Source organism: Colias philodice, chromosome 1 (assembly GCF_061535455.1).
Source record: "Colias philodice isolate Cphi_HAF_F1 chromosome 1, ilColPhil1 Martin Lab GWU primary, whole genome shotgun sequence".
NCBI lineage: Eukaryota > Metazoa > Arthropoda > Insecta > Lepidoptera > Pieridae > Colias > Colias philodice.
This window is the reverse complement of record NC_143086.1, coordinates 14,204,613-14,228,625: the sequence shown is the minus strand read 5'-3', so window position 1 is coordinate 14,228,625 and position 24,013 is coordinate 14,204,613. Positions and strand designations below refer to the sequence as shown.

At 30.9% G+C, this 24,013-nt stretch overlaps 3 protein-coding genes across 5 annotated transcripts in view; 1 reads left to right on the top strand and 2 right to left on the bottom strand.

Annotated features, from left to right (window-relative positions):
* Positions 1-122: 122 nt before the first annotated feature.
* LOC149491473 (rhythmically expressed gene 2 protein-like) lies at positions 123-2,081 on the bottom strand. 2 transcript variants are annotated; one of them, XM_089694732.1, is made up of 2 exons: positions 1,999-2,081; positions 123-1,267 (listed from the first exon to the last, which is right to left on the bottom strand). In XM_089694732.1, the coding sequence occupies exon 2, from the start codon at positions 1,082-1,084 to the stop codon at positions 341-343; it is 744 nt and encodes a 247-aa protein (XP_089550858.1). In that variant the 5' UTR covers positions 1,085-1,267; positions 1,999-2,081; the 3' UTR covers positions 123-340. The 2 variants fall into 2 exon arrangements, with proteins under 2 accessions (XP_089550858.1, XP_089550851.1); XM_089694725.1 differs by lacking the exon at positions 1,999-2,081 and adding an exon at positions 1,342-1,421.
* A 1,035-nt stretch (positions 2,082-3,116) lies between these two features.
* On the top strand, positions 3,117-6,529 carry LOC149491472 (selenoprotein K-like). Its single transcript, XM_089694743.1, has 4 exons — positions 3,117-3,294; positions 4,371-4,446; positions 5,157-5,234; positions 6,009-6,529. Exons 1-4 carry the CDS (start codon positions 3,276-3,278, stop codon positions 6,100-6,102), a joined length of 267 nt encoding a protein of 88 aa, XP_089550869.1. The 5' UTR covers positions 3,117-3,275; the 3' UTR covers positions 6,103-6,529.
* Positions 6,530-7,832: 1,303 nt separating this feature from the next.
* The window catches only part of t (C45 family peptidase tan), a 39,327-nt gene continuing 23,146 nt past the window's right edge, over positions 7,833-24,013 (bottom strand). The window contains exons 1-9 of one of the 2 annotated variants that reach the window (XM_089698028.1): positions 22,239-22,334; positions 17,210-17,292; positions 11,839-12,033; positions 10,738-10,848; positions 10,244-10,345; positions 9,794-9,926; positions 9,282-9,516; positions 8,693-8,886; positions 7,833-8,249 (exon numbers count right to left, since the gene is read on the bottom strand). In XM_089698028.1, coding sequence (XP_089554154.1) covers positions 8,143-8,249; positions 8,693-8,886; positions 9,282-9,516; positions 9,794-9,926; positions 10,244-10,345; positions 10,738-10,848; positions 11,839-12,033; positions 17,210-17,292; positions 22,239-22,254 — 1,176 coding nt within the window. In that variant the 5' untranslated portion in view covers positions 22,255-22,334 and the 3' untranslated portion in view covers positions 7,833-8,142. Of the gene's footprint in view, positions 8,250-8,692; positions 8,887-9,281; positions 9,517-9,793; positions 9,927-10,243; positions 10,346-10,737; positions 10,849-11,838; positions 12,034-17,209; positions 17,293-22,238; positions 22,335-24,013 lie in introns of those variants that run through there. The other variant, XM_089698019.1, reaches the window with a different exon arrangement.

Here is a 24,013-nt window from a genome sequence, read left to right as displayed (position 1 = left end):
ATATTTCACATAAAAAAAACAAACATAGTTTATTATTTTATTAAACATAGAAACAATTAAATATATGAATTAATTGGTTAAATATGATTCAAAATATTTTATTTATTTATTATAATAAAATGTGTACATTTTAATACAAGATTTTGATAAAGATTATGAGCACATTATATAACTTACTAACTAACAAAAAATTAACATTAAAGGTACAGTAGGTACATCAAATATAGGAATAATTTGTCTACGTCTAGCACTAAGAAGTTTAACTACCTATATAGAAATCTCAAACAATCATTATTAGTTTGTTTGTATGCCGTTCTAGCATCCACATTTCAAACTGTACTTAAATAAATATTTTTTCTGACTGAAATCTCTCATTCAATTCAGTGAGGTTGTGGCAATGATGCTTTGGATTTAATTGTTCTAAAGAACTTCTATTATCTGTTACAAGAATTCCATGCCAGCCTGCCCCTTTGGCTCCTTCATAATCCTTTTTGAAATCATCCCCAATATGCAAACATTCATTTGGCAATACTGGTTCAGAGCTAAGTTTCAGAGCTGAATCAAAAATCCTTCTATCTGGTTTACTATAACCAACTTCATATGACGTTAAAACAAACTTGAAATAGGAATGCAGAGACATTTTGCTCAATATTTCATGAAGGCGTGGATCAAAATTAGAAATAACACCCATGGTCACACCATTCTCTATTAGGTATTTTAAAAGCTCCAATGATCCATTTGCATGGCACCAACATTTTGGAGTCTTGTAATCTTCAATTAGTATGGTTGCTATTCTATTTATGGCAGCTGTATCTTTTATTTGGTCACTAAATGTAGCATGTACTATCCTTCGCCACCAATTATCCCAGTGTATTGTTCCCCGCCCAAAATTAGGATAATCCTTTGACAAGACTCTATAGCTTTTAAAAAACTGATCCTTTATTACATCTTCTGTAACTTTATAACCCTGTTCACTGGCTACTTTCGAGTAGTAATCCCAAGGTGATGTGCAAAATTTTAATAATGTGTTTGTAGCATCAAAAGTTACCAATTTAATCTTGTTTGGAAACATGTTGTATAACATTATATTGACTTAAAAATAATTTTTGGATTCATAGTTGGATAAAAAAGTAGAAATGAACAAAACTAATTTCAGTTGGATCATCATAAATATTACAAGTCCATCATTTAACATCTATAATGTATATATTATGCCTTAATAATATTATATTTTATCTTCTATGTCGTCATATATTTATTTTTGTATCTGAAAAAAATATCTTCTATTAGTTTGAATGAATTCATTTAAACTCATTATTCTATGAGAAATGTGACTAGTACCTATATCTTTTCTTAGTTATACTTGTATAGATGGTCATATGAGAATTGCTTACTACGAGTAAAACGCAATAAAATAATATGGTTAGGGAGCCAGGTGCAAATTTGGTTAACTATTTCCTCTCAAGAGATAATTCGTCAGACGCATGAGAGTATAGTATTATAAAGCCTCGTGAACGTCAGCTGGCGCTCGGTTGGGGGGGTGCCTCCCACGCACATACGAAAAAAAATACATTCATTCATTCATTTCCTCTCAGCTAAAAATTTGTCAAATTGTAGCTAACCCAATATCTCAACGAAAAAAAATAGTCAGCTGGTTACAACATGGTGTATTATACGTCAGCTGGTGTCTCGAACATGAAAGTTAAATTTAAAGAAAAATTTATTTTCCGTTATTTCCTCTCAAACAAAAATTTACCTGATGATACCTTATATGTAACTGTGGATAAATATATATGTCAGCTGGCTGTATCTTGGTGGAAAAACCGTCAGCTGATACGGGAGGCTACAACCGCTCTTCCCCCCAACCGAGCTCCAGCTGACGTTCACGAGGCTTCATAATACTATACTTTGATGCATTTTACTAATTACCGCTTGAGAGGAACTTGGTCATAAAATCTGCTGCTGGCTCCCGGACCAATATAATATCCTAATTCCTACGTTATCCATTTCATGCTGATGCTTTACTTTTCAATTATTTTGTTTTATTTTGAGGTAAAAATAAACATTACGTAAAACATGTGTCAGCTGTCAAAAAAAAAAATTTCATTCAGTATTGCTAGGAGAATTAATCGTTGATTGAATACACACAGAACCAACCACGAACCAACACAGAACAGTATTTTTAACCGACTTCAAAAATAAGGAGGAGGTTATCAATTCGGCCGATATGTTTTTTTATGTATGTACACCGATTACTCCGAGGTTTTTGAACCGATTTACGTGATTCATTTTTTGTTCGATGCGGGATGGTGTCGAATTGGTCCTATAAAATTTTTTTTCGAATAGGCCCAGTAGTTTTTATTTTATGAGCATTTTTGTCTGTACTCGATGACTAAATTGAAATGTATCAAGTAACTTTGATTCACTTCCCGGTAACCGATTGAGCTGAAATTTTGTATACGTATGTGAATTGGACAGCGATGAAACATTATCATGACATGGAGCTGATTTGATGATGGAATCGGAAGGTAGCCATAGGACCTCAGTAATATATTGACTCAACTTTATAGTTGATTTTGGGCTCGTTTGATCCGTGTTGAAAAATACACTAAAAAGTATTAAATAAAAATAACTACGTTAAAAACAACCGACTTCAAAAACGGAAAAGTAAGAATTAAAAAAGATTTGTTATTATTAATAACTGTGATTAATAACTATCTACATATTATTTATATATGCTGTTTATTAAATAGGTTTGAAGTCGGTGCCAAACACTAAGCACTTACTTAGTACTAGCTTTCCGCCCGCGGCTTCGCCCGCGTTTTCAGAGAAAAACCCGTTCCCGTAGGATTTCCGGGATAAATCCTATGTCCTTTCTCGGGTATCAAAATATATCTATACTAAATTTCGTGCAAATTGGTTCAGTAGTTCAGGCGTGATTGAGTAACAGACAGACAGACAGAGTTACTTTCGCATTTATAATATTAGTATGGATTTTAGCCCGTACGCTAACTATTGCTATTTGCTTATTTTTTATTTATTTTTTTTTTCATATCTCATAGAGTAAAGAATTAATATTATCTGTTTGAAGATTATTTATGACAGATATTGTCAAAACATGTTTCCTTGATGTGACATTTAGGTATGTTCTAGAGTTCCAGTATTTTTCGTACGGAATTTCGTGGTCTAAAAAAGCAAACAATAAAAACAGAAAAATTACCAACAAAAGAATCCTCTTGTACCAATAGTGCGAGAACGTTGACTACATTTTCAAAATGGTGTATGTGAATAAGGGTAAGCATACGTTTGTATTTGCAATATCTTCGAACCAGAAATTATTGTATCGAAGGATAAAAGCCACGTCAGTTTATCTTTAGGCGTAATTTTTATTATTATTATTAAGCAATAGCTATGCGAAATGCGAATATTTGTTTTCCTATTGATTAGCTGTAGGTACTAGACTACAGGCCCATGTTGAAAAAATTTTGGGTCATTTGACCCACCACCTGACCTATCTAGAATGATATAAGAGCATAGCATTTAGCTGTTATCAACATATACATGATGACCTACTTTGAAGCAGAATGATGATTGACCTTAATATAACAATCTCATGCGAATTGAATGTAGCTCTTGTTTATTTTTGTTAGCCATAAGCGAATGAAACAGTGATTGTATTTATGAATAATTATCTCTTTAAATATAAAACTAGCCATTCACCCGGGCTTTGTCCTTGTACTGGTACAAATTGCTTGTAACTTGTATAAACTGTAAGGCCTTGTGGGCACATGCATAATATTTGCTGAAGATGACATGAACAAATGTATAGTTAACGATTCTATTAAGGACATACAGAAAACACTCATTATATAGATGAAATCCCTGTGTCCTTTTGTCATAGCATCATACATGAAAAGCTGGAACGATTTCATAAATCTTTATGAGTTGTTTAATGAAAGCAAACTAATTTTTTTGCCATAAAACTTGTGCGAATGTGTGAAGTTTATAAGTTTTAAGGTTTTCTTATTTTTTGCATAAAATATACATTACCTATATGTATATATACATCATGGCAATATATTTTAAATAATTGTATTCTAGCGACACGCCCGCGGCTTTGCCCGCTTTGTCTAAAACCTACTAAATTATATTCTAAAACCTTCCTCTTGAATCACTCTGTCTGTTTAAAAAAAACCGCATCAAAATCTGTTGCGTAGTTTTAAAGATTTAAGCATATACATCTATTTGTGGGGCTGAGAAAGGTACTTTATTTTATACTATGTAGCGATGTACTGCAATGCAAATTTGTTGTATTTCTATTTGAATTGTTTTTTTATGACGTTTATGTATTTTTGTGATAAAATTTTCAGATGGTACAGTGGTGGACAAAGCTCCATTCACATCATTCAAGTGGTTTTGGGGTATAGTCTACTTCTTTTATTACCTGTAAGTATTTTATTATAGTTATTTCTTATTTATAACTGATTCGATTAAATCTCCTACAAGCCCTAGAAGCTTCATTCTATATTATTGTTGTCATAACAGCTTTATATTGAGACATCACTTTTTAATAAATAAATATTTCAGGACAATTTTCACACACAGCACAATCTGATCCCATACTAAGCTTTCACTTGTGTTTAGGAAAACAGGTGGCTGATAAACATACATATATAATTTTAAATAAATACTTATATAGATAATTAACACCCAGACATAGAGCAAACATCTATGTTCATCACACAAATATTTGCCCCGGGTGGGAATCGAACGCACAACCTCTCTGGATTGAAAGGCCACTACCAACCAAGTCAATCAGTCAGTCGGTTGGCTTGGTTTAATAGTTTTTGTTACATACTATTACCTATTATAGCGCTGAAACCCCAAACTTTGCCTCTGCCTCAAGAGGTGATAAATCTCTACATTCTCTGGTCCTTAGTAGTCTCTTGCTAATTATTATTGGCTTGTAACATGGCAGGTTCCTTTCTACTTGATCGCACCAGCAATGTTCATTACACGTTACGGGTGGTTGGCATCCGCCCCGAATTGGCGTGAAAGGATGCGGGTTCGAGTCCCGCCTCGTAATTGAGTTTTTTCTATACTTTATAAATTTATAATACTTGTTACAGTTTGTAAATATAATTTTTGTTTTTCAGCTTCCAAACATTGATCAACCCAAACTTCAGTAAACATGGGGATAAATATGTGACTGATTATCGTCCACCAGGCAGTGGGTAAGTGGCCTATGTATTTTTCATACTGTTACAGCTAGGAAAGAATATTTTTTTTGGAATCTACTTCAGATACTTTATATAGATTCTTGAAGTAGGTTTCACAAAAGAAGGGTTAGTAATATGTCTTGCTTACAGAATAAAACATAACAGACAATATACTGCATCTGAAAACATGTACAGATAAAATGCAAATTTCACATTATCAACACATGTGTTTTTAAATGTTTTAATCGGTTAACTTTGTTTTGAAAGTATTATGTTGTAGGAACAAAGAGGTTTGTCAAAATCTATCAACCTAGCCTTTGAACATTTGATCTTTATTATAACACCAGATTCATAAATACGATAACTTTGAGAATATTAACTGAGTATGACTAACAATTATTATGTGACGTTATTATTATTCAAATAAAGCTAAGTCATTTTTAGTACAATGAGATGAACATTTGTCCATAGAGGATCAATATTTATGTCACAATAGATCATATTTAATATACCACTGGCTAACATAAAAGTGAAGTCCAATGTCCCCTAGTGGGGTAACGGGCAGATGCATTATACATCTGTTTCACTGATCGATTTTCTTTAGGGACAAGTAGGTGATCAGCCTTCTGTGTCCTACCAGACCGAGACCGAGATATTATTTTTTCTTCGTCTGCACCGGGAATCGAAGTAAGCACCCCTAGGTTCTGCGCTCTCACGTCAACCACTGAACCAAGGAGGTGGCCAAACTGGCTAACATGCATATTAAATAAGCTTATGTAATTTTTTCAGACCACCAAAACCACCATCAAGGAAATTCGGAGGATTCGGTCCCTCTTCATCAGGCCCGGCTCCTCCACCAATGGGAGGGTGTGGATGTGGCTAATTTACTTTAATATTCATTTAGAATGCAATTAATAACCTAAAATAATAATTTTCCTATAACTTTAAATTAATGCCTACTTATTAACTAAAAACCAAATTTTTACTCAATTTTTCTTTTATGAGGTTTATTTCGTAGAAGTTTGCTTTTTATTGCCTTTTAAAAATATATGTTTGAAGTATTTAGTTGTTAACATTTTAGTGGAATATTATACTCTAATAAAATACTATACATGTATTTGTGTGGTACATTCCTACATATTATTCTTAGACGTGTCATAAACTAAAAAAAGTGAATTGTCTATATGTTTGTTATTAATTAATTGGGATATAAAAAAAACTTTATTGTATGTGTCCTGGATGAGAAAGCATAATCTATTAATGTTAGGTAGAATATGTCACAATATATTATATAGATCTGTAAGTCTTTACGTTCAGTTGTTTTATTTATTATCTGTTCTATTATATTTTCCCAGATATCGTAAAAACTAAAAATAGATTGATTGATTGCTTCTTTAATAATGATTTCTTCTAGAAATAATGTTTTTGTAGAACAATTTTTTTGCCCTGAAATAATCACTATATGGCAGAAAGAAACCGAAAATTAATCAAAGTCGAGTGTTCATATCACATTAATTTGATGTTAATAATGGAAAATAAAAGATAAAATAAATGCAAATACTTTATTTATCACACAATTTATTATACTTAATAATTCTTCGATTATCATAATTTTTCGCGAAAAATGTCTAAGGGCGGGGGCACACGATGCGTTGCGGCGCCGCACCGCAAAGATTTCACCGTGTCAGTGGGCACACGAGCGGTGCGGCGCCGTAACGTTGTTCTGTCGCAGCGGCGTCGTAGCAGCGTTGCACAGCGTGTCCTTCCTTGTGACGCAAAACAACTGAGCGGTGCCGCTCCGACGTCGCACCGCATTCACCCCTCCCCGCCTCGTCTTGGTGGTTACAAGTCCGGTGCAGCGCCGGAGCGCATCGTGTGACATGCCACAGATATTTCTATGTAAGACGACGCAGCGACACCGCTCCGGCGCCGCACCGCCGCCGCAACGCATCGTGTGCTTCCGCTCTTAAGGCAGATGTGGCAATTTTAACCCGAAAAATAAGACAATATAGAGATTCTGTTAAAACAAAGCACAGTTTTTATTTTTACTGTGTTATCAACAATGTAATTTAATATATATGAGATTGCAACATCGTTTTTTTTTAATTCTTAAAGGTTTTTTCTATCATCCATTTCTAAAAATAGATAAATATTATCTTTGCTTGACAACAATGAAAATACTAAGAGAAGAAAATCTATTTCAATTCTGGTGAATACAGTAGGCGCTTGCTAATCCGGCACCGGCAATTTTTCCTCTATGCCGGATTGTCGGAAATGCCGGATTATCGAATTAGTATAGGAAATAAGACTTCAAATTTAAAATGGTACCTAAGTTGAATTTATTATATAAAAAAAAATACATAAATTAATTAAAATATTAATTAAATAAGTATTAAAATTACAATTTTTACAATTTTTAAAATTGTAATTTTAATACTTATTTAATTAATATTTTTCATTAGGTTCATCATTTGTGACGTTTTCGTTCAGTAATCCGGCGTTCAGCTATGTAAAATGCCGGATTATAGAGCGGGCTCTCTGAGTCCCGAAGTGCTGGACTACTGAGCGTGCCGGATTGGCTAGCGCCGGATTATCGCGCGCCTACTGTATCTACAATATTATGGAGATTATTTTTTATTTTTATATGGACGGCAAGCATTACAAATTAATTCCTTTAAATTCTAGGTAAGAGGTTTTATTGGCATGCAATTTGTCGTCTTAAGTACTCATTTATTTTTAATTAATTCGTTAACAAATAATTAAATAAATAAGGCGACTTAAGGTTAAAACGGTAAAACAACAAACATGTTCTACTTATAGGTAAATGGAATATTATAATCTCACACGAAAACTATAACATAGAATACATTAAACAGATTAAGGCACTCTTCTAGCAAACTAAGGATATTTTTTATTAATTTATCTATTTTCCTAAATTAGAGAATCGAATTGGTAGGATTGCAACTGGTTCTGATGCATTGGGTTTGTTGATGTAGATGTTCCATGTCTTTTCTTTGAGATCAAATACACCTAAAAAAAAAGAGATTATTAAATGTATATATATGTAGATAAGGATTATTAGGTTTTGGTGTATAGCCGTCCTTAAAATAATGACGATTTCTCAATACTGTTTAAGTTTTTAGCACATTCAACTGTAAGTTTTTTGCAAAAATACCGCTAAGTCGAATTTTGTGCAGTTTATTTTTTGTTTTTTTTTTTAGTTACAGAGGTACCTATACTTTTCAATAATTATCAGGATACATAAGTGAAAATATGATCGATACCCTCAAAATTAACATAAATTGTACAGATGACAATAAATTGGTAAATATTTAAGTTTTCTTTGTTTTGTGAGTTCCAGGGCAATATGAACACTGATAGATATGATGAAATGGGGATTTGGTGCCATTTTCATCTGTATGTAATTACAGTAATAATAAATATTATCAGCCTTTTTACAATATTAAACTCACCAGCGGCGATAGTTTTAATAATCGAGTCATCCTGTTCCTGGAATACTTGGAAGTCCTGTCTAGAAGTGTCCGACAATATGTCTTGCAGGTCCTCTCGTGTCTTTGGTGTAGGATGTTTGAAAATGGCGTCGAGGCGAGCGTTGCTGCTGTCAATAATGGGGCCTTCTACTTCTTTTAGTTGAAGGCGTAAATACCTGGTGATGGTTTGGAATGTTTAGTCAAAAATTATGCGTTGTGGAATGGGTTGTTAGAATAGTATATGACAAGATGCTGATTGCATTCTAGTATAAGTGAACTGTTTTTTTAACTCGAATAGTATTCATAGATTGCTGGTGGATCAACAAGCAACAGGCGGGATCATTGGTGGCCGAGAGACTAAGCGTTGCAAAAAGACTTAGGTCAGAATCCCCTTCAAGATCAATTTGTTTCTATTATTAAAATATTTCTCATTTTGTTCTTGTTATGGAAATACAAACAGGGATGAATTCTTAATATAACTTGGATGTCAAATGGACAAAATCAGGATGTCGTTATTTAGCAGACATAGGTCGATCATATTGGTAAATTAGGTTTATGGAACGTTACTCACTTGTTGGTATGGATCAGTACATCGTTTTCGAACTTCTTGATATTCAGCAGGGACCTGTCAGATGTTAGATCTGGAGCCATCTCCACGTTATACAGGCTTCGTTCCCCGTTTTCATCTGTCCATATCATGTTGACGGAGCAACCGTTGCCGGCCCCCAGGCCTTCGTCAGTGAGGATCTTTTTTGCGTCTTCGAAGTTCTTTGCAGTCAGCAGAGCTCGCGTGATGAATGTCCTTGCTGGAATTTAAGTATTCTTTTATAATATAGCATATTATAGGGGTTATCGATGGTATAGAAGAAAGGAGGAAGAACTTTCCTTTTCTCCAGATAGGCAGGTATTCATAGGAAAATGTAACTTTTGATAGAATTGCTAAAATTTAATTTCTTCTTTCATTATTTTAAATTGCAGTTTGTGAACAGAAAGATGTCTAAATCATTCTATTTATATTACACATGGGACTTGATTAATCAAAATTTAAAAATATATTTTTTTTAAGGAAAGGGGGGCACTTACGAGTATTTCCAGGTTTCAAAATCATTGGGCTTAGAGTGTTGATGGAGAAGACTAGACCGTTTTCATTGAATCCCATCGTATAGCCTGGCATGTGGCCGGCGTAGCATAGGGATGCGAATTTCTCTTCCACGGCCTGTTCAATTATTGTTTTATATTAATAAATGTGGTAGTTAGATACTCATATAGAAGAACTTTAATTGGCGGCTATTGAGAATTTTCGTAGTTGCTTTAAAAGAAAACCTTATGAACCTTAAATGACTTCTTACCCAGCAGCAACATTTTTTCACTTCTATTTTAAAATCCATGGCCGATAAAATTATTGAGATATGGTGTAACATTTGTTTTTTTTATAATTGGGAAGAAACTGATCACCAGTGTACCAAGAAAATATAGTACTTAGTTAAAATGTATTAGGTCTTAAACTAATAATTAGTAGAAAAAAAAACTTACACCAAGATCTCTATCTTCTTGAGTTGGGATGATATGAGCTGACATTATGTAGAAATGATTCAGGGTCTCACTGAAAGCATCTTCGGTATGCGCTAAAACAGCCTGCAAAATTGAACATTATTAGCTAAAAATATTCTGGTTTATCATCCGAAAAGATGGTGGATAATGAGGAAAATTTTTAAATTTTGGAGTAGATATTGTGTGAAAATTGTGGTAAATTAATTTTGATTTAAGTAATACGATAAAATACGTGTGACAACATATTTTTAAAAATTTTTTCGCCAGCAGCAACATACATGTGTGATGTGGGTTTAATAAACGGCTCTTTAGCATGTAAAAGTTAATATAAGGTACAGTTGTATTGTATTTAATTTAATTGTATTGTATAGATACCTACTCTCATATTTACAATACAGAAGTTATGGAATTAATTTCAGTAGTTTACAAGCACTTAATGTATGAAAAGCAGATTGTAGGATAAAAAAGATATTTACTTCGTTGGCACTCTTGACTATTCCAATGGAGCTGCATCCACCAGTATCGTTTCTTGGGATGTGGTTGTCATTGATTGTTCCAATAATATCATCTAACTGCAGCAGGAATAGCTGAAAAAGAAATAACAGGTAAGAAATATAGTAGGTACCTACTGGTTATTGGGAAAAGATCCCTAAATCCGGAAAATGTGGCCGCACTTTTATCATCTCTAAATAATCATCGCTTATATATCTGATTGTTTTAATGTTTAAAAGAGTATTAACTGATCGATAGTAGGAACCTACCTATTACAAAAATAATTATAAGGTATTTTTATTTATGAACGTAAGTCTTAGCCCTATATAAAGTGACTAAAATTTTCCTAATCTTCCATTCAAGTAGAAATTCGTTCATTCTTGAATACCGAATCAATAGACCGCTTTTAATTAGTTCTAATGTAAATAACGCTCAAAGTTCATTAGAAATTTAACATTCCCCTCGGTTCTAATTAATCTTTTAATGAATTAATCTGCAATATAAGTGTAATTACTAATTATCTTGTTATTGAGATCAATATCATTAGTTGCCACCATTTCCATTTACTTTACAGGAATTATTACAGACTACAAATATTAATTAGGTAGGTACGTGTTCCACGGTTTAGTGCTTTCGTTATTAGGTACATCTATCATCTCGATATACATATCTTATAGCAACCTACTTATGAGTTGAAACAGCGCGGAAGATAAAATGTAAACAAGGGTATAAATTTTGTCGTTATGATTAAATCTCGATCATCGGTTTTATAAAAATTTTTTTTTTCTTTTCTTTTGTCAATTGAAACGTGGTACCGACCTAATACCTATTACCTATAAAATATATTATTCTGTAAATCCGTAATGCCAAGTGCATATTGTAGTGAAAAACGTGCAATATCCTACTAAACATAGTATTGAATTACAATTCAACGTAATTAGATACTGCAGTAGTCTGTACGACTTTCGAACACATAAGAAATTCATGAATATAGTTTTACATCCTATTAGCCTCTGAATCATTATTGTATGGCTTTATTTATAGATACATAACTAGGTAACAAAATATGAATGATTTAAACCAACCTGTTGGAAGGGCACTTTAGCACCATCAGCAATTCCCTGCATTTCCTTCACATAATAAGGATACCGTTCCTTCATATTAGCCAATGTTTTCTCATACGCCTGCTTGCCCGGCTCCGTTTTGTATTCCTTCTCGAAGTCACGGAGATTAGCGTAAGTCGCTATGAAATCTTTGATGAGCGATGAAAAGGTTCGCCCCTGAAAAAGGATTATTTATTTATTTAATTTAAATCAAATTTACATCCATATAGTTGTTAGCACAGACTAATAATAATATACTACGTATACAAGTTGTTAGTACCTATAGGTACCTTAAAATGTTAGTATTAATTTATACAATAAATTTAATAACAATTACAAAATCTACTCAGTTATCAAAATTAGTTATAAAAGAAATATCTATTTACGATCTGCTTGAGACATGTATTTGATCCAATGTCTCAAGACATTGCTGTCCCATCTGTCGATGAATACGGCTAGGCTTATAAATTATAGCAAAAGTAATTGGCAAATAAACAAATTAAGTTAACTAAACTACTGAACCAATTTGCATGAAATTTGGTATGGAGATATTTTGATACCCGAGAAAGGACATAGGCTACCTTTTATTGCGAAATATGTACCACGGGTGAAGCCGGGGCGGAACACTAGTTTTATATAAATTATGCCGGTACACTAAGGATATCAGCTGTATTAAAAATATTTCTTTAGTCGCAACAAGTCCATTAATATATTGTATATTATATATAGAGGAAATTTGTGCTTATTTCTCATTTGAAATTAGTAATTTCTGATATAATGTTCATTATCTAGAACCCGTACATAAGTACAGGTTCCCCAAAAATTATGAAAGAACCAAACCTACTTCACTGCACGAATCAGTACCCAGAGTGAGGGTCGTTATATCTTATTGAGATTTCATTTCGATAGCGTGATTTAAGAGGGCATATTCATCCATCCAGCCATCTGTTGTAGCTTTGTGTAAATTATTTTAGCCCTCCATGATATCATTGTATGGAACATACGTAGCGTATTCTCTAGAATTCTATAATAAATAGAAAATAGATTTATCGTGTCTAGTGATGATGATACATGATTATTATAGCTTGTTTTGATGTTAAAGGACTGAGCGCCATCTATATTTGCCTAATGTAAATAATTTTAACAACAACATTTTTGCTAGGTACAACCATGGGTACAACTACAAACTATCTTCCTACCAGATTTCACCATTATACGTTCAGCGGTTTTTGAAATTTCGTGATGAGTGTGTGAATATTACTTTTATAGGCAAGTTCAAATATATTTAATCATGTTCATACTACACCAATTCTTTAAAATTATAGCTTTCTTTTTTAAAGTATTGGTGTAGACAAGATCTTGATGGTCACAATGATCTTGAAGTGTACAAAGTTTGAATTAAATTTGTCAGTTTAAAGTAGATGATCTAGTCTCAAGGAGTCGATTACAAACATGTCGGATACATACAAACATACAGGTGAAACTAATAAAAACGTGTTAACATGTACTTTCAGCGAATATAGATAATGTATTAGATATTCTGAGAACCAGATCCCCAAAACTTTTCGGCGTTAGAAAACTTTTTTCCATCAACCGTGGCCATAAACATTTTAGCGAGTACCTTCCGTATTGGTTACCGCAAATTTATATGGACCTCCAACAAAGAGGAAAATGTCTTGTTCCTAATTTTGCTATTTATTTGACTTGCCTCAAGGTTTTCCTGACATTAGATACACTTAAACATGCTAAATAATGATTAGATAAGTGTATAATGACTGTGAACAAAGTCCTACACAAAAGGTAATTGTTTTTGATTTAAAATGTCCCTTCGTGAATAAATTGCGCGTGATTTATACCTATTTAAAGTATTAAGGACTGATCCATTGATCGGTTAAGGTTAGTGGAACTCGTGAATGGTCTCAGAGCATTTTTATAACTATTTTTTCACAGAGGGCCATCACTACAGAGTATTATTTTTTGGTTATAGGTAATAAAAACACTGGACGGTTCCTTTTGTTTTTAAATGCAATTAGCCTGTTACAATACCAAGTTTTCCGCACCTATTAATGTTGATTAGTATTTTAGAATTTTTATATACTTACATTCATTCATTTTTTTTTTTATTATATCCGTATACAATACAAAGCGTGTCATTACAGTTTTTTTACTTAATTGAAAATTAACAAAAAGTTTAAGTACGTAACTAGATAATTAATTATAATTATTTATTATACCGTATTTCCCTGTATTTTTATTGTTTTTGTGATAGGTATATACCTACTCATGGTTATTTCATGAGCGAGAATTTGTTGAGATTTATTTATAAGTATTATTAATGAAAATACACAATCATATTAGTATACCTATGTTAAAATTTTTATACCTTAAATTGAATGCAAAGTTTAAGAACAAATATTTTTTTTGGTTTCACTTATATAGTTAAATATGCATATATCTATTTATTAAATAAATGAAGGTTATTTATAGGCTAACTTATTTTAAGTGTTTTATAGCGCACTTAAAGATATTTTATACATAAAAATACTTTTTATATTGCTACAAATATAAAAAAGTGACATGCGCTCTGAAACTAATATAAATCAAGTTTTAGAACTCAGGTCACTGTTAAAATTTTGAAGGTCTTGACTTATTGGTATGCGTAAACACAATTATCTGAAGCTCCTGGGTTCCTTGATGAAGGATTAAAAAGTCCTAGTACGGAAAGTTTAAAGACTAATATTAAGTATGATTGCATCAAGAAACAACTACCTAGGTAGTTGATAACTATAAGGAACTATTAATATGCGTATAGGTATTTCATTGTAGTTCCCAAAAACGATGGATATTCTGAGGGGAATAATAAAACGAGTGACTGAAAATAAAGTGAGCGACTGATTATGAGATACTGATTTAATAACTTGAGCGGTATGAATTTGAGTAATCGACAAATAAACTAAACAAGCAACGAATATTAGTTGATAATAAAATACAGATTGAGTGTACTAAAGGAGGATTGTGATTAATCCATTTGAAATATTAGAATTCTAACTGTGTGATTACATTACTATATGAGCGACTAAATTACTAGTTGAGCGAATAGATTACTAAGTGAGCGACTAAATTACGCTCATCTAGAGCGACTAAAAACTCTAGAATAAATTGTTCAAATAGTTATTTGATAAAACTTTCAAAAACAAATTGAACTGATAGTAGGTACTTACTCTGTCCATTATAGTATTTTTCAAAGTGATTTTTCAATTCGAAATACCTCGATTAAGATAAAATGCCACTCAGTATATATAAATCATATGCCAAATAATGAATATAATACAAGACGTAGTAATTTTGTCACTCAAACAATTAATATTAGGTCGCTCAAATATTATGAAGCTGCTCATTTTGTATTTTATGTAACGCAAATTAATGTTTGTTAGATAATTAATTATAATTATTTATTATACCGTATTTCCCTGTATTTTTATTGTTTTTGTGATAGGTATATACCTACTCATGGTTATTTCATGAGCGAGAATTTGTTGAGATTTATTTATAAGTATTATTAATGAAAATACACAATCATATTAGTATACCTATGTTAAAATTTTTATACCTTAAATTGAATGCAAAGTTTAAGAACAAATATTTTTTTTGGTTTCACTTATATAGTTAAATATGCATATATCTATTTATTAAATAAATGAAGGTTATTTATAGGCTAACTTATTTTAAGTGTTTTATAGCGCACTTAAAGATATTTTATACATAAAAATACTTTTTATATTGCTACAAATATAAAAAAGTGACATGCGCTCTGAAACTAATATAAATCAAGTTTTAGAACTCAGGTCACTGTTAAAATTTTGAAGGTCTTGACTTATTGGTATGCGTAAACACAATTATCTGAAGCTCCTGGGTTCCTTGATGAAGGATTAAAAAGTCCTAGTACGGAAAGTTTAAAGACTAATATTAAGTATGATTGCATCAAGAAACAACTACCTAGGTAGTTGATAACTATAAGGAACTATTAATATGCGTATAGGTATTTCATTGTAGTTCCCAAAAACGATGGATATTCTGAGGGGAATAATAAAACGAGTGACTGAAAATAAAGTGAGCGACTGATTATGAGATACTGATTTAATAACTTGAGCGGTATGAATTTGAGTAATCGACAAATAAACTAAACAAGCAACGAATATTAGTTGATAATAAAATACAGATTGAGTGTACTAAAGGAGGATTGTGATTAATCCATTTGAAATATTAGAATTCTAACTGTGTGATTACATTACTATATGAGCGACTAAATTACTAGTTGAGCGAATAGATTACTAAGTGAGCGACTAAATTACGCTCATCTAGAGCGACTAAAAACTCTAGAATAAATTGTTCAAATAGTTATTTGATAAAACTTTCAAAAACAAATTGAACTGATAGTAGGTACTTACTCTGTCCATTATAGTATTTTTCAAAGTGATTTTTCAATTCGAAATACCTCGATTAAGATAAAATGCCACTCAGTATATATAAATCATATGCCAAATAATGAATATAATACAAGACGTAGTAATTTTGTCACTCAAACAATTAATATTAGGTCGCTCAAATATTATGAAGCTGCTCATTTTGTATTTTATGTAACGCAAATTAATGTTTGTTAGTTGCTGATCTATTAATTTTTCATCGCTCGCAGTCAGTCGCTCACTTAGTAATTCTGTTACCCCAATTAATTATTTTTGATAACTAAAACTTTAATTTACAGTCACTCGTTTAAATACTACCCATATTCTAATTCCGTAGTGTATCTAAGTATCTGTTATTAGTATTTTCAGTTTTGTATAAATATTAAAGACACATACAGAGAACCTCAACCTGATTCGGATTAAAAGTATTATCATAGTTTTCTTTCAAATGAAAAATAAAATATACCGGCTGAATCGAGAAACTGCTTCTTTTTTTGAAGTCGGTTAATAAAAATGCAGTATTGTACTATTCTTATACCAAGTTAGTAGTTATATAAAAATAACTGCGTTAAAAACAACCGACTTCAAAAACGGAAAAGTAATAAATAAAAAAGATTTGATATTATTAATTACTACATATTATGTATTTAGATGTGCTATTTTTAAGTCATCGAGTACAGACAAAAATGCTCATAATATAAAAACTACTGGGCCTATCCGAATAAAATTTTTATGGGACCAATTCGACACCATCCCGCATCAAAAAAAGAATCACGTAAATCGGTTAAGAAACCTCGGAGTAATCGGTGTACATACCTACATACAAAAAAATTATATCGGCCGAATTGATAACCTCCTCCTTTTTTTGAAGTCGGTTAAAAATAACTTACCACATCATATCCGACTTCATAGTGAGATCCTCGTACATATATCACGGGGACAGCCCGGCGTCGGCCGAGAATTTCACATGTACCTGTCAATAAATAATTCATTTTAAAATATTTATATATTTACTAGCTTTCCACCCGCAGCTTCGCCCGCGCAGTCAAAGAAAAACCCGCATAGTTCCCGTTCCCGTGGGATTTCCGGGATACCTAACCTATCCTATTTCCCGGGATAAAAAGTAGCCTATGTCCTTTCTCGGGTATCAAAATATCTCTATACCAAATTTCATGCAAATTGGTTCAGTAGTTAAGGCGTGATTGAGTAACAGACAGACAGACAGAGTTACTTACGCATTTATAATATTAGTATGGATTTAACACTTTATTGTGCAAGAAACCAAATGTACATAAAGGTTACAATAATAAATTAAATAACAGCACAAAGGGCGGCCTTATCACTATGCAGTGATCTCTGCCAGGCATCCACGGAGAGAAAGGCAAAGAAGCGAAATATGTTGTAAAACAAAATAACAAATATTTGTTTATATTACATAAACAAGATTCAGGTGTAATATTTAGAATTAGTTGTAGGTATATAATATTATCCGGACTTTTATTTAGTTACGAGAAATCCGAACTATGTAATAAACTAAATTAAAAAAAAAATCTTGTTGTTAATGAGAAACATCTAAAGCGGGTTGGAGATAACTGATTTCTTAAATTTTTAGTTCACACTACTTTCAAAAAAATATTAATCGAAAAAGAAACAAATTTACTAGAATTAATATGCTTAGATAACTTTATCGCAGAGAATAAACAAACTCAACTAAGTAGGCTTTATGTATAAAAAATCATGACTCACAAGTTATTATCAATCATTTGGCATGAATCAAACTATTACCTACGATTTCCTTGTCGTCAAATTGACCAATTTGGAGGGAAAAAATGTTTTCAAATGCCATTATATGAATTTACGGAAACACAAAATAATATTGTGATAATATTATCGCCTGGCAAAGGCTGTTGATAATTCGCACATGCGGGATTTAAATACCATTTTTTAAATTAGGTATCTTCTAAAAAAATGAGAGAATCTAATAAAAATTAAATAAAACAAAAAACAAACACAAAACAGCGACCAGTTTTTTTAAAGAACATCAAGTAACATTTTATCATTTTACACACTAGATGGAAATTAAAAAAATAATATGAACTTTGCACACGTTTTTATTTTTGTTTATGGTTTTACGCACTTACATTAGGAGATTGGTTCATTATTTTTTTCATTAATTGCCGGCATTAGTTTCGAAGTAACTATTTGTTATGTTTAACTAAATAACAAAATAATTAAAATAGGTATTTAACTATTTAGTTATAAAAAAATTAATAAAATAAAAAAAAACACGCTTAAAGTCATGGAATTATTGCATTGCACCAAATTGTCACTGATCCTTGTATTGATGTGTTCAAAGTTTGAATTAAATTTGTCCGTTTAAAGTGGTTTAAAATTAAGTCTAAAGAAGTCTCATCTACACCCGATCATGTCGGTTACATACAAACATGTATGTTTGTATGTAGGTGAAGTTAATAAAAACGTGTTAATAATGAGTGGTTGACTAAACAGACAGTCAAATAAAATTAATTTAATTATAATGGATTGTATACAAGTAATGGGACTTTTAATTTTAAATAATATCTATCATAATGCGCTAATGGAGCGTTAAATGATAATCTTATTAATCAAAGGCATGCCTTTAATAATCATTTAGCAACTTAATATGCAAGAATAAAGGAAACAATTAATTAAAGGAATATTCAAACATTAATTAAAATTCCGTGAGGTTATTGTAGTGACAATGTAGCAACAATAATTTATGTTAAAAGGTAATTTTATAAGCTTAATGATTAGGTAAATAGCTATAAGCTAGATAATTTATTATATTATGTATCTTTATTTGGACGCATATTTAAAAAATAGATAGGGTGACGGTAAAATTAAATATTCTTCTATGTAATTAGATGGTAAATGACGCCATTTATGATTGGGATAAAGAAGACCACTGTTTGGCTTCAATTGATTTTTTGTGAATAGTAGTTTCGTTATGGCTGTTTTTAATTTGATATTAAATATTTTTAAAACAATAAACAAATAAGGTGAGCATTGCTTTTAATCGAAAAATAATTATTTTGGACATATTTTGATACAAGAGAGGATGTTATACGTTGTTTTATATTACACTTTCTTTTAATATATTGTTTTTCAAATATATATTTTCCATTCTAATACTTATAAAATGTGACCTTAATCTGTGTCATTGCAGAATTTCTTTGTCGGCTATCGATTGAACTTCGATGTTGTTATTGAATGAAGGGTAAAATTTGAATATTTAATTATATAGATACTGGTGGTCAAATCAATCACATTTTATGGAAACAGGTTTTTTTATAATGTAGTCGTAGCATGCGCATCACTTGATAACGGGTTTTCACAATAAAGATAAATTTTATTTCATTAAATAAAAATAAGTTAGTTAAACAAGTTATTTTGTGTTAAAATTATTTTATACGAGTGACTGTAGTTCTCACAATTATCGATCCAATATGTAAGTATAATAATATTAGTTTGATAAAACTAAAAAAACACGCTTTTTATAGAAAACCGAACTAAAAAATAGAAAATTTTATCAAATTAGTGTATTGTCATCGGTCCTCAATAAATCTACAAAGTTTGAACGAAATCTGGCCGTTTAAAGTGGGTCAAAATCGCGCCCAAAGAAGTCGGTTACAAACATACAAACATACAGGTGAAGCTAATAGCGTGTAAAAAAGTGTTTTTGTTAAATAAACACTTATTTTACAAAAACATAAAAGGAATGCGACAACTCTCGATGATAAAGAAAGAACTACCATTTACACGCACAGTTTATTTTCAATACAATCAATTATTGCGGTAGGTTAGGACAAAAAAGCCTATTTGTGAGGAAAGTGGTGCGTACAATGGGTCAATACATCCTTATATGGATTATCTTTTCAATATTAATTATGCTTAAAATAAATAAATAATTAAATAAAATTACTGTTTAGTCTCCACACGAATTAAATCTTGATTTACATAACAGCTATGACCTAACTATAAGATGTACATATTATATTGTTTAAGTCCCTTAGGGTTTCGGGTCTGTTAGCGTTGGAAAGTCGAAATACCATATTATGATATTCCCAAAGCTACTTTCAAAAGGCAATGAATATATTATTATAATGTACATTATAGCTACCTGTGATAGCTACCTATGATAGCTGTACTATGATAGCTACCTACATGCATTGTTCAAAACTAAATAATAAATGCATATTGTTTTTAAGAAATTATATTAATTTCAGTTAAAGGTTCTATAATTATTTATTATTATTTCCGCCCGCGGCTTCGCCCGCGTTTTCAAAGAAAAACCCGCATATCTCCCGTTCCCGTGGGATTTCCGGGATAAAACCTATCCTATGTGTTAATCCAAGTTACCCTCTATATGTATGCTAAATTTCATCGTAATCAGTTCAGTAGAATTTACGTGAAAGAGTAACAAACACACACACACACACACACACATCCTCACAAACTTTCGCATTTATAATATTAGTAGGATTGAAAATATCGTTCAATCACACGTCAACTTATTATTTAATATTATGATATTAATTGGCAAAAATAATTACTTTAATTGAATAGTTGCTTTAAGTAAAAAAAAACATCGATTAAACATAATGAAAGCATTTTTTTTTCAAACGCTTCAATTTAGATTAGTTATAAAAAGCAAATAAAAAACAAGAAACGTGTGACAAATTAAAATGATTATCACAAAAAATAACACGTGCAAAATGCATTATTCGTACAGTACATTGAAATAAAAATTATCTACTGCATATTTTTTTAATTGGATTGCTTTTGTAAAGGTCACCCGAGTTCATTTTTTTAAATATTATAACTATATACCTATTCGTTTGAATTTAAAAATTTATAATTCAAATTATTGTGTATCAATTATTATGTTATCTACTAGATATATATAAACAGCTTTATGTTATGTATATTAGCGCCCATGTCTTTTTACAAAAGAAGTAAGTTTCAATTTTATTTTTATATGCGTTAATTTTGACAACATATCAATTTTCTAGACCTAGTTTTCATACGCGTAAAAAATTTACATATTATTACAAAAGCTACGTACGTAAATCAAATATTTTCGAGATGCACTGCTTTCTAGATTTAAAACATAACATGTCATGCCTTTGTAGATGTCCAAAAATACTACATAAATACTACATCTAAATCTAAAAATCTACCTTTGCTATAATACAGTTGTCATGCGCAAAATATCGCATGCATAATTATAAAAAACATAGGTATTTCAATGCTTTCATTAAATTGAAACAACAATATAACTTAAGTATAGCTGTTATTTTTTCTACAAATTATTTTTTTCCGGTATTTATTTATATAATACAATGATACAAACCTTTAGTTTCTATATTTAGAGTAAGGTTGCTATAAATACTGGACAAGTTTCTGCATTCGAATATTTACTTATAACAGATTCTGAATAATAAGGCATTTAGATTCTAGATTAATATGTATAAAATTGTTAAAAAATCATACTTATTGGAAAATATCCCACACTAAAACATAGTTCATAAAATATTAAAAGTATTACAAATAAAGAATCATAATCTACGTGTATATACGCACAAAATATTACCTTAATATAAAAATTAAATAAAAAATAAAAATAGGTTGCAGCAATATCCCATTCTATGCTAAGTATTTATAACTATAAAAAAATGTAAAATAAAATATTACCTTTTTTTCAAAAAATTATGAAATGCACTTACAAATAAAACAATTAGGTTGCACTGATATCCTATTGTGCTATTTAAGTTTCACGGCAAACCACAAATCTTGTTATACATAACCCGTCGGAGGCAACATATTTTCGGCTACATTGTTATACATATTTACATACACTATATTTACATATTCGCTTACCATTTCGTTCTTTCATGTCAAGACCAAGGTCACTCTGACTTCATCAAAAGTTCGTGTTTGTCGCGGCAAAGGCGCGATGGATACTGCTTCGAGTAATTATATGCACTGTATAATATAGTCTAGCAACGTCTACCACGGTCAGAAATATTTTGAAGGCGCCTTTTTGAGTTGAGCAATTTTGTGTTTATTGATTTTTGGTTGTGCTTAAATGATTTTAATTGACAATGTTTCCGTCGTGAGCCAATATCGATGGGAATTTGAATGTTGTGTGAAGTGTTGATTTCTATGTGAAGTAGACCGGTACATAGCCACATAGGGTTTATTTTTAAACTCCTTGGTTAAACAAGCTCTCAAGCGGTTACGGGTTAAATGTCTGGATTGCCTGGGAATGCTCATAAATTCATACTATGTATTACTTTTAAATATAGAAGTTATTATATCTATTACCTATTCTTTTATGTTCAAGTTGCCTTGTTATCGTCATGCCTCATTTGTATAATTTGAAGTATGACCGAAACTAACCAACACAAAAATCCTTAGTAGCATCGGATTTTATGTGTTATTATTTCCATATAAAGTTTTATAAATTTGAGTGTAACGATTTATAGTTTACATAAAATTATCCAAATCCAGTCGTATTCAATAATTAAAAAAAATGTGTTGCGGTGTTACTTTCAAGACTACTTTATAAATAAAGATGGATACATTGTCTAATCTATATAAAAAAATTGTCTTGTCACAGTGTTTGTAACTAATCTTCTTGTCAATAAACAACTAATGGTCGAAATGCGTAACTAAAAATGTTATATTCAAACCTATCTATATATTTGATGGGTTTTGTTTATACAAATATTCTGACTCAATTTTTTTATATTTAAAGCCGAAGTTATTATATTATGAGCCAACTTCATGAATATTTATACATCCGAAAAGGAATAATTACAAAATACACAAATTGGTTTTCACAATAGATTATATCAAAGAGAATGTGTATTAAAATGTTTCTTTTCATTTTTAGATATTTCATGCGTGGCTAGGCTATGTTAGCTACAGCAAGGTTCTTTTTACCGATAATTTAAATATTAGGTAATAAATTGTATATATATAATATATTTTATCGCTTTCCCCGGCTTGACCACGATTGAATCTACTAACTACTAATAAATAATATTTTAAGGTGACAGAATCTCAAGAGGAATAGTCTTTTTTTTCTATCTTCATGGTAAATAACCTTGATATATTAATATCGATATGGTTAATATGTAAACGATATTGGATACGATTGGATATGATCGATTCTAATTACTTATTGAAACTTTTAAATAATACTACATAGTATAACAGATAACGTATAGCATATTATATAAAAATTAAAAAATAAGTGAAAAATAAATAATTATATTTGAAATTCACACACTTATATTTTAAAAAACACAAACATGGTCAAAACTATCAGTTTAAAAAATCATCATCGAAATCGGTTCACGCGATCGAAAGTTCTGAACCATGAAAAGAAAATGCAGTCGAATAGAAGACTCTTTTTTTAAAGTCGGTTGATTAACACTAAACAATATGTCTAATTTTTATTATCTTTGTTAAAATCCGACTCACACCAATTTAATATCAGTATTTTCTTGTTTACTTTTATTGCAAAAATGCAAATACTTTATGACCCTAATTAGACCTCATCGCTTTTCCTCTAACATGTATTATTTTTCTCATTTTCCTTTATTCGCCTTCACGGTCGTGATGTGGTTTTAAGAATCATTGCATAC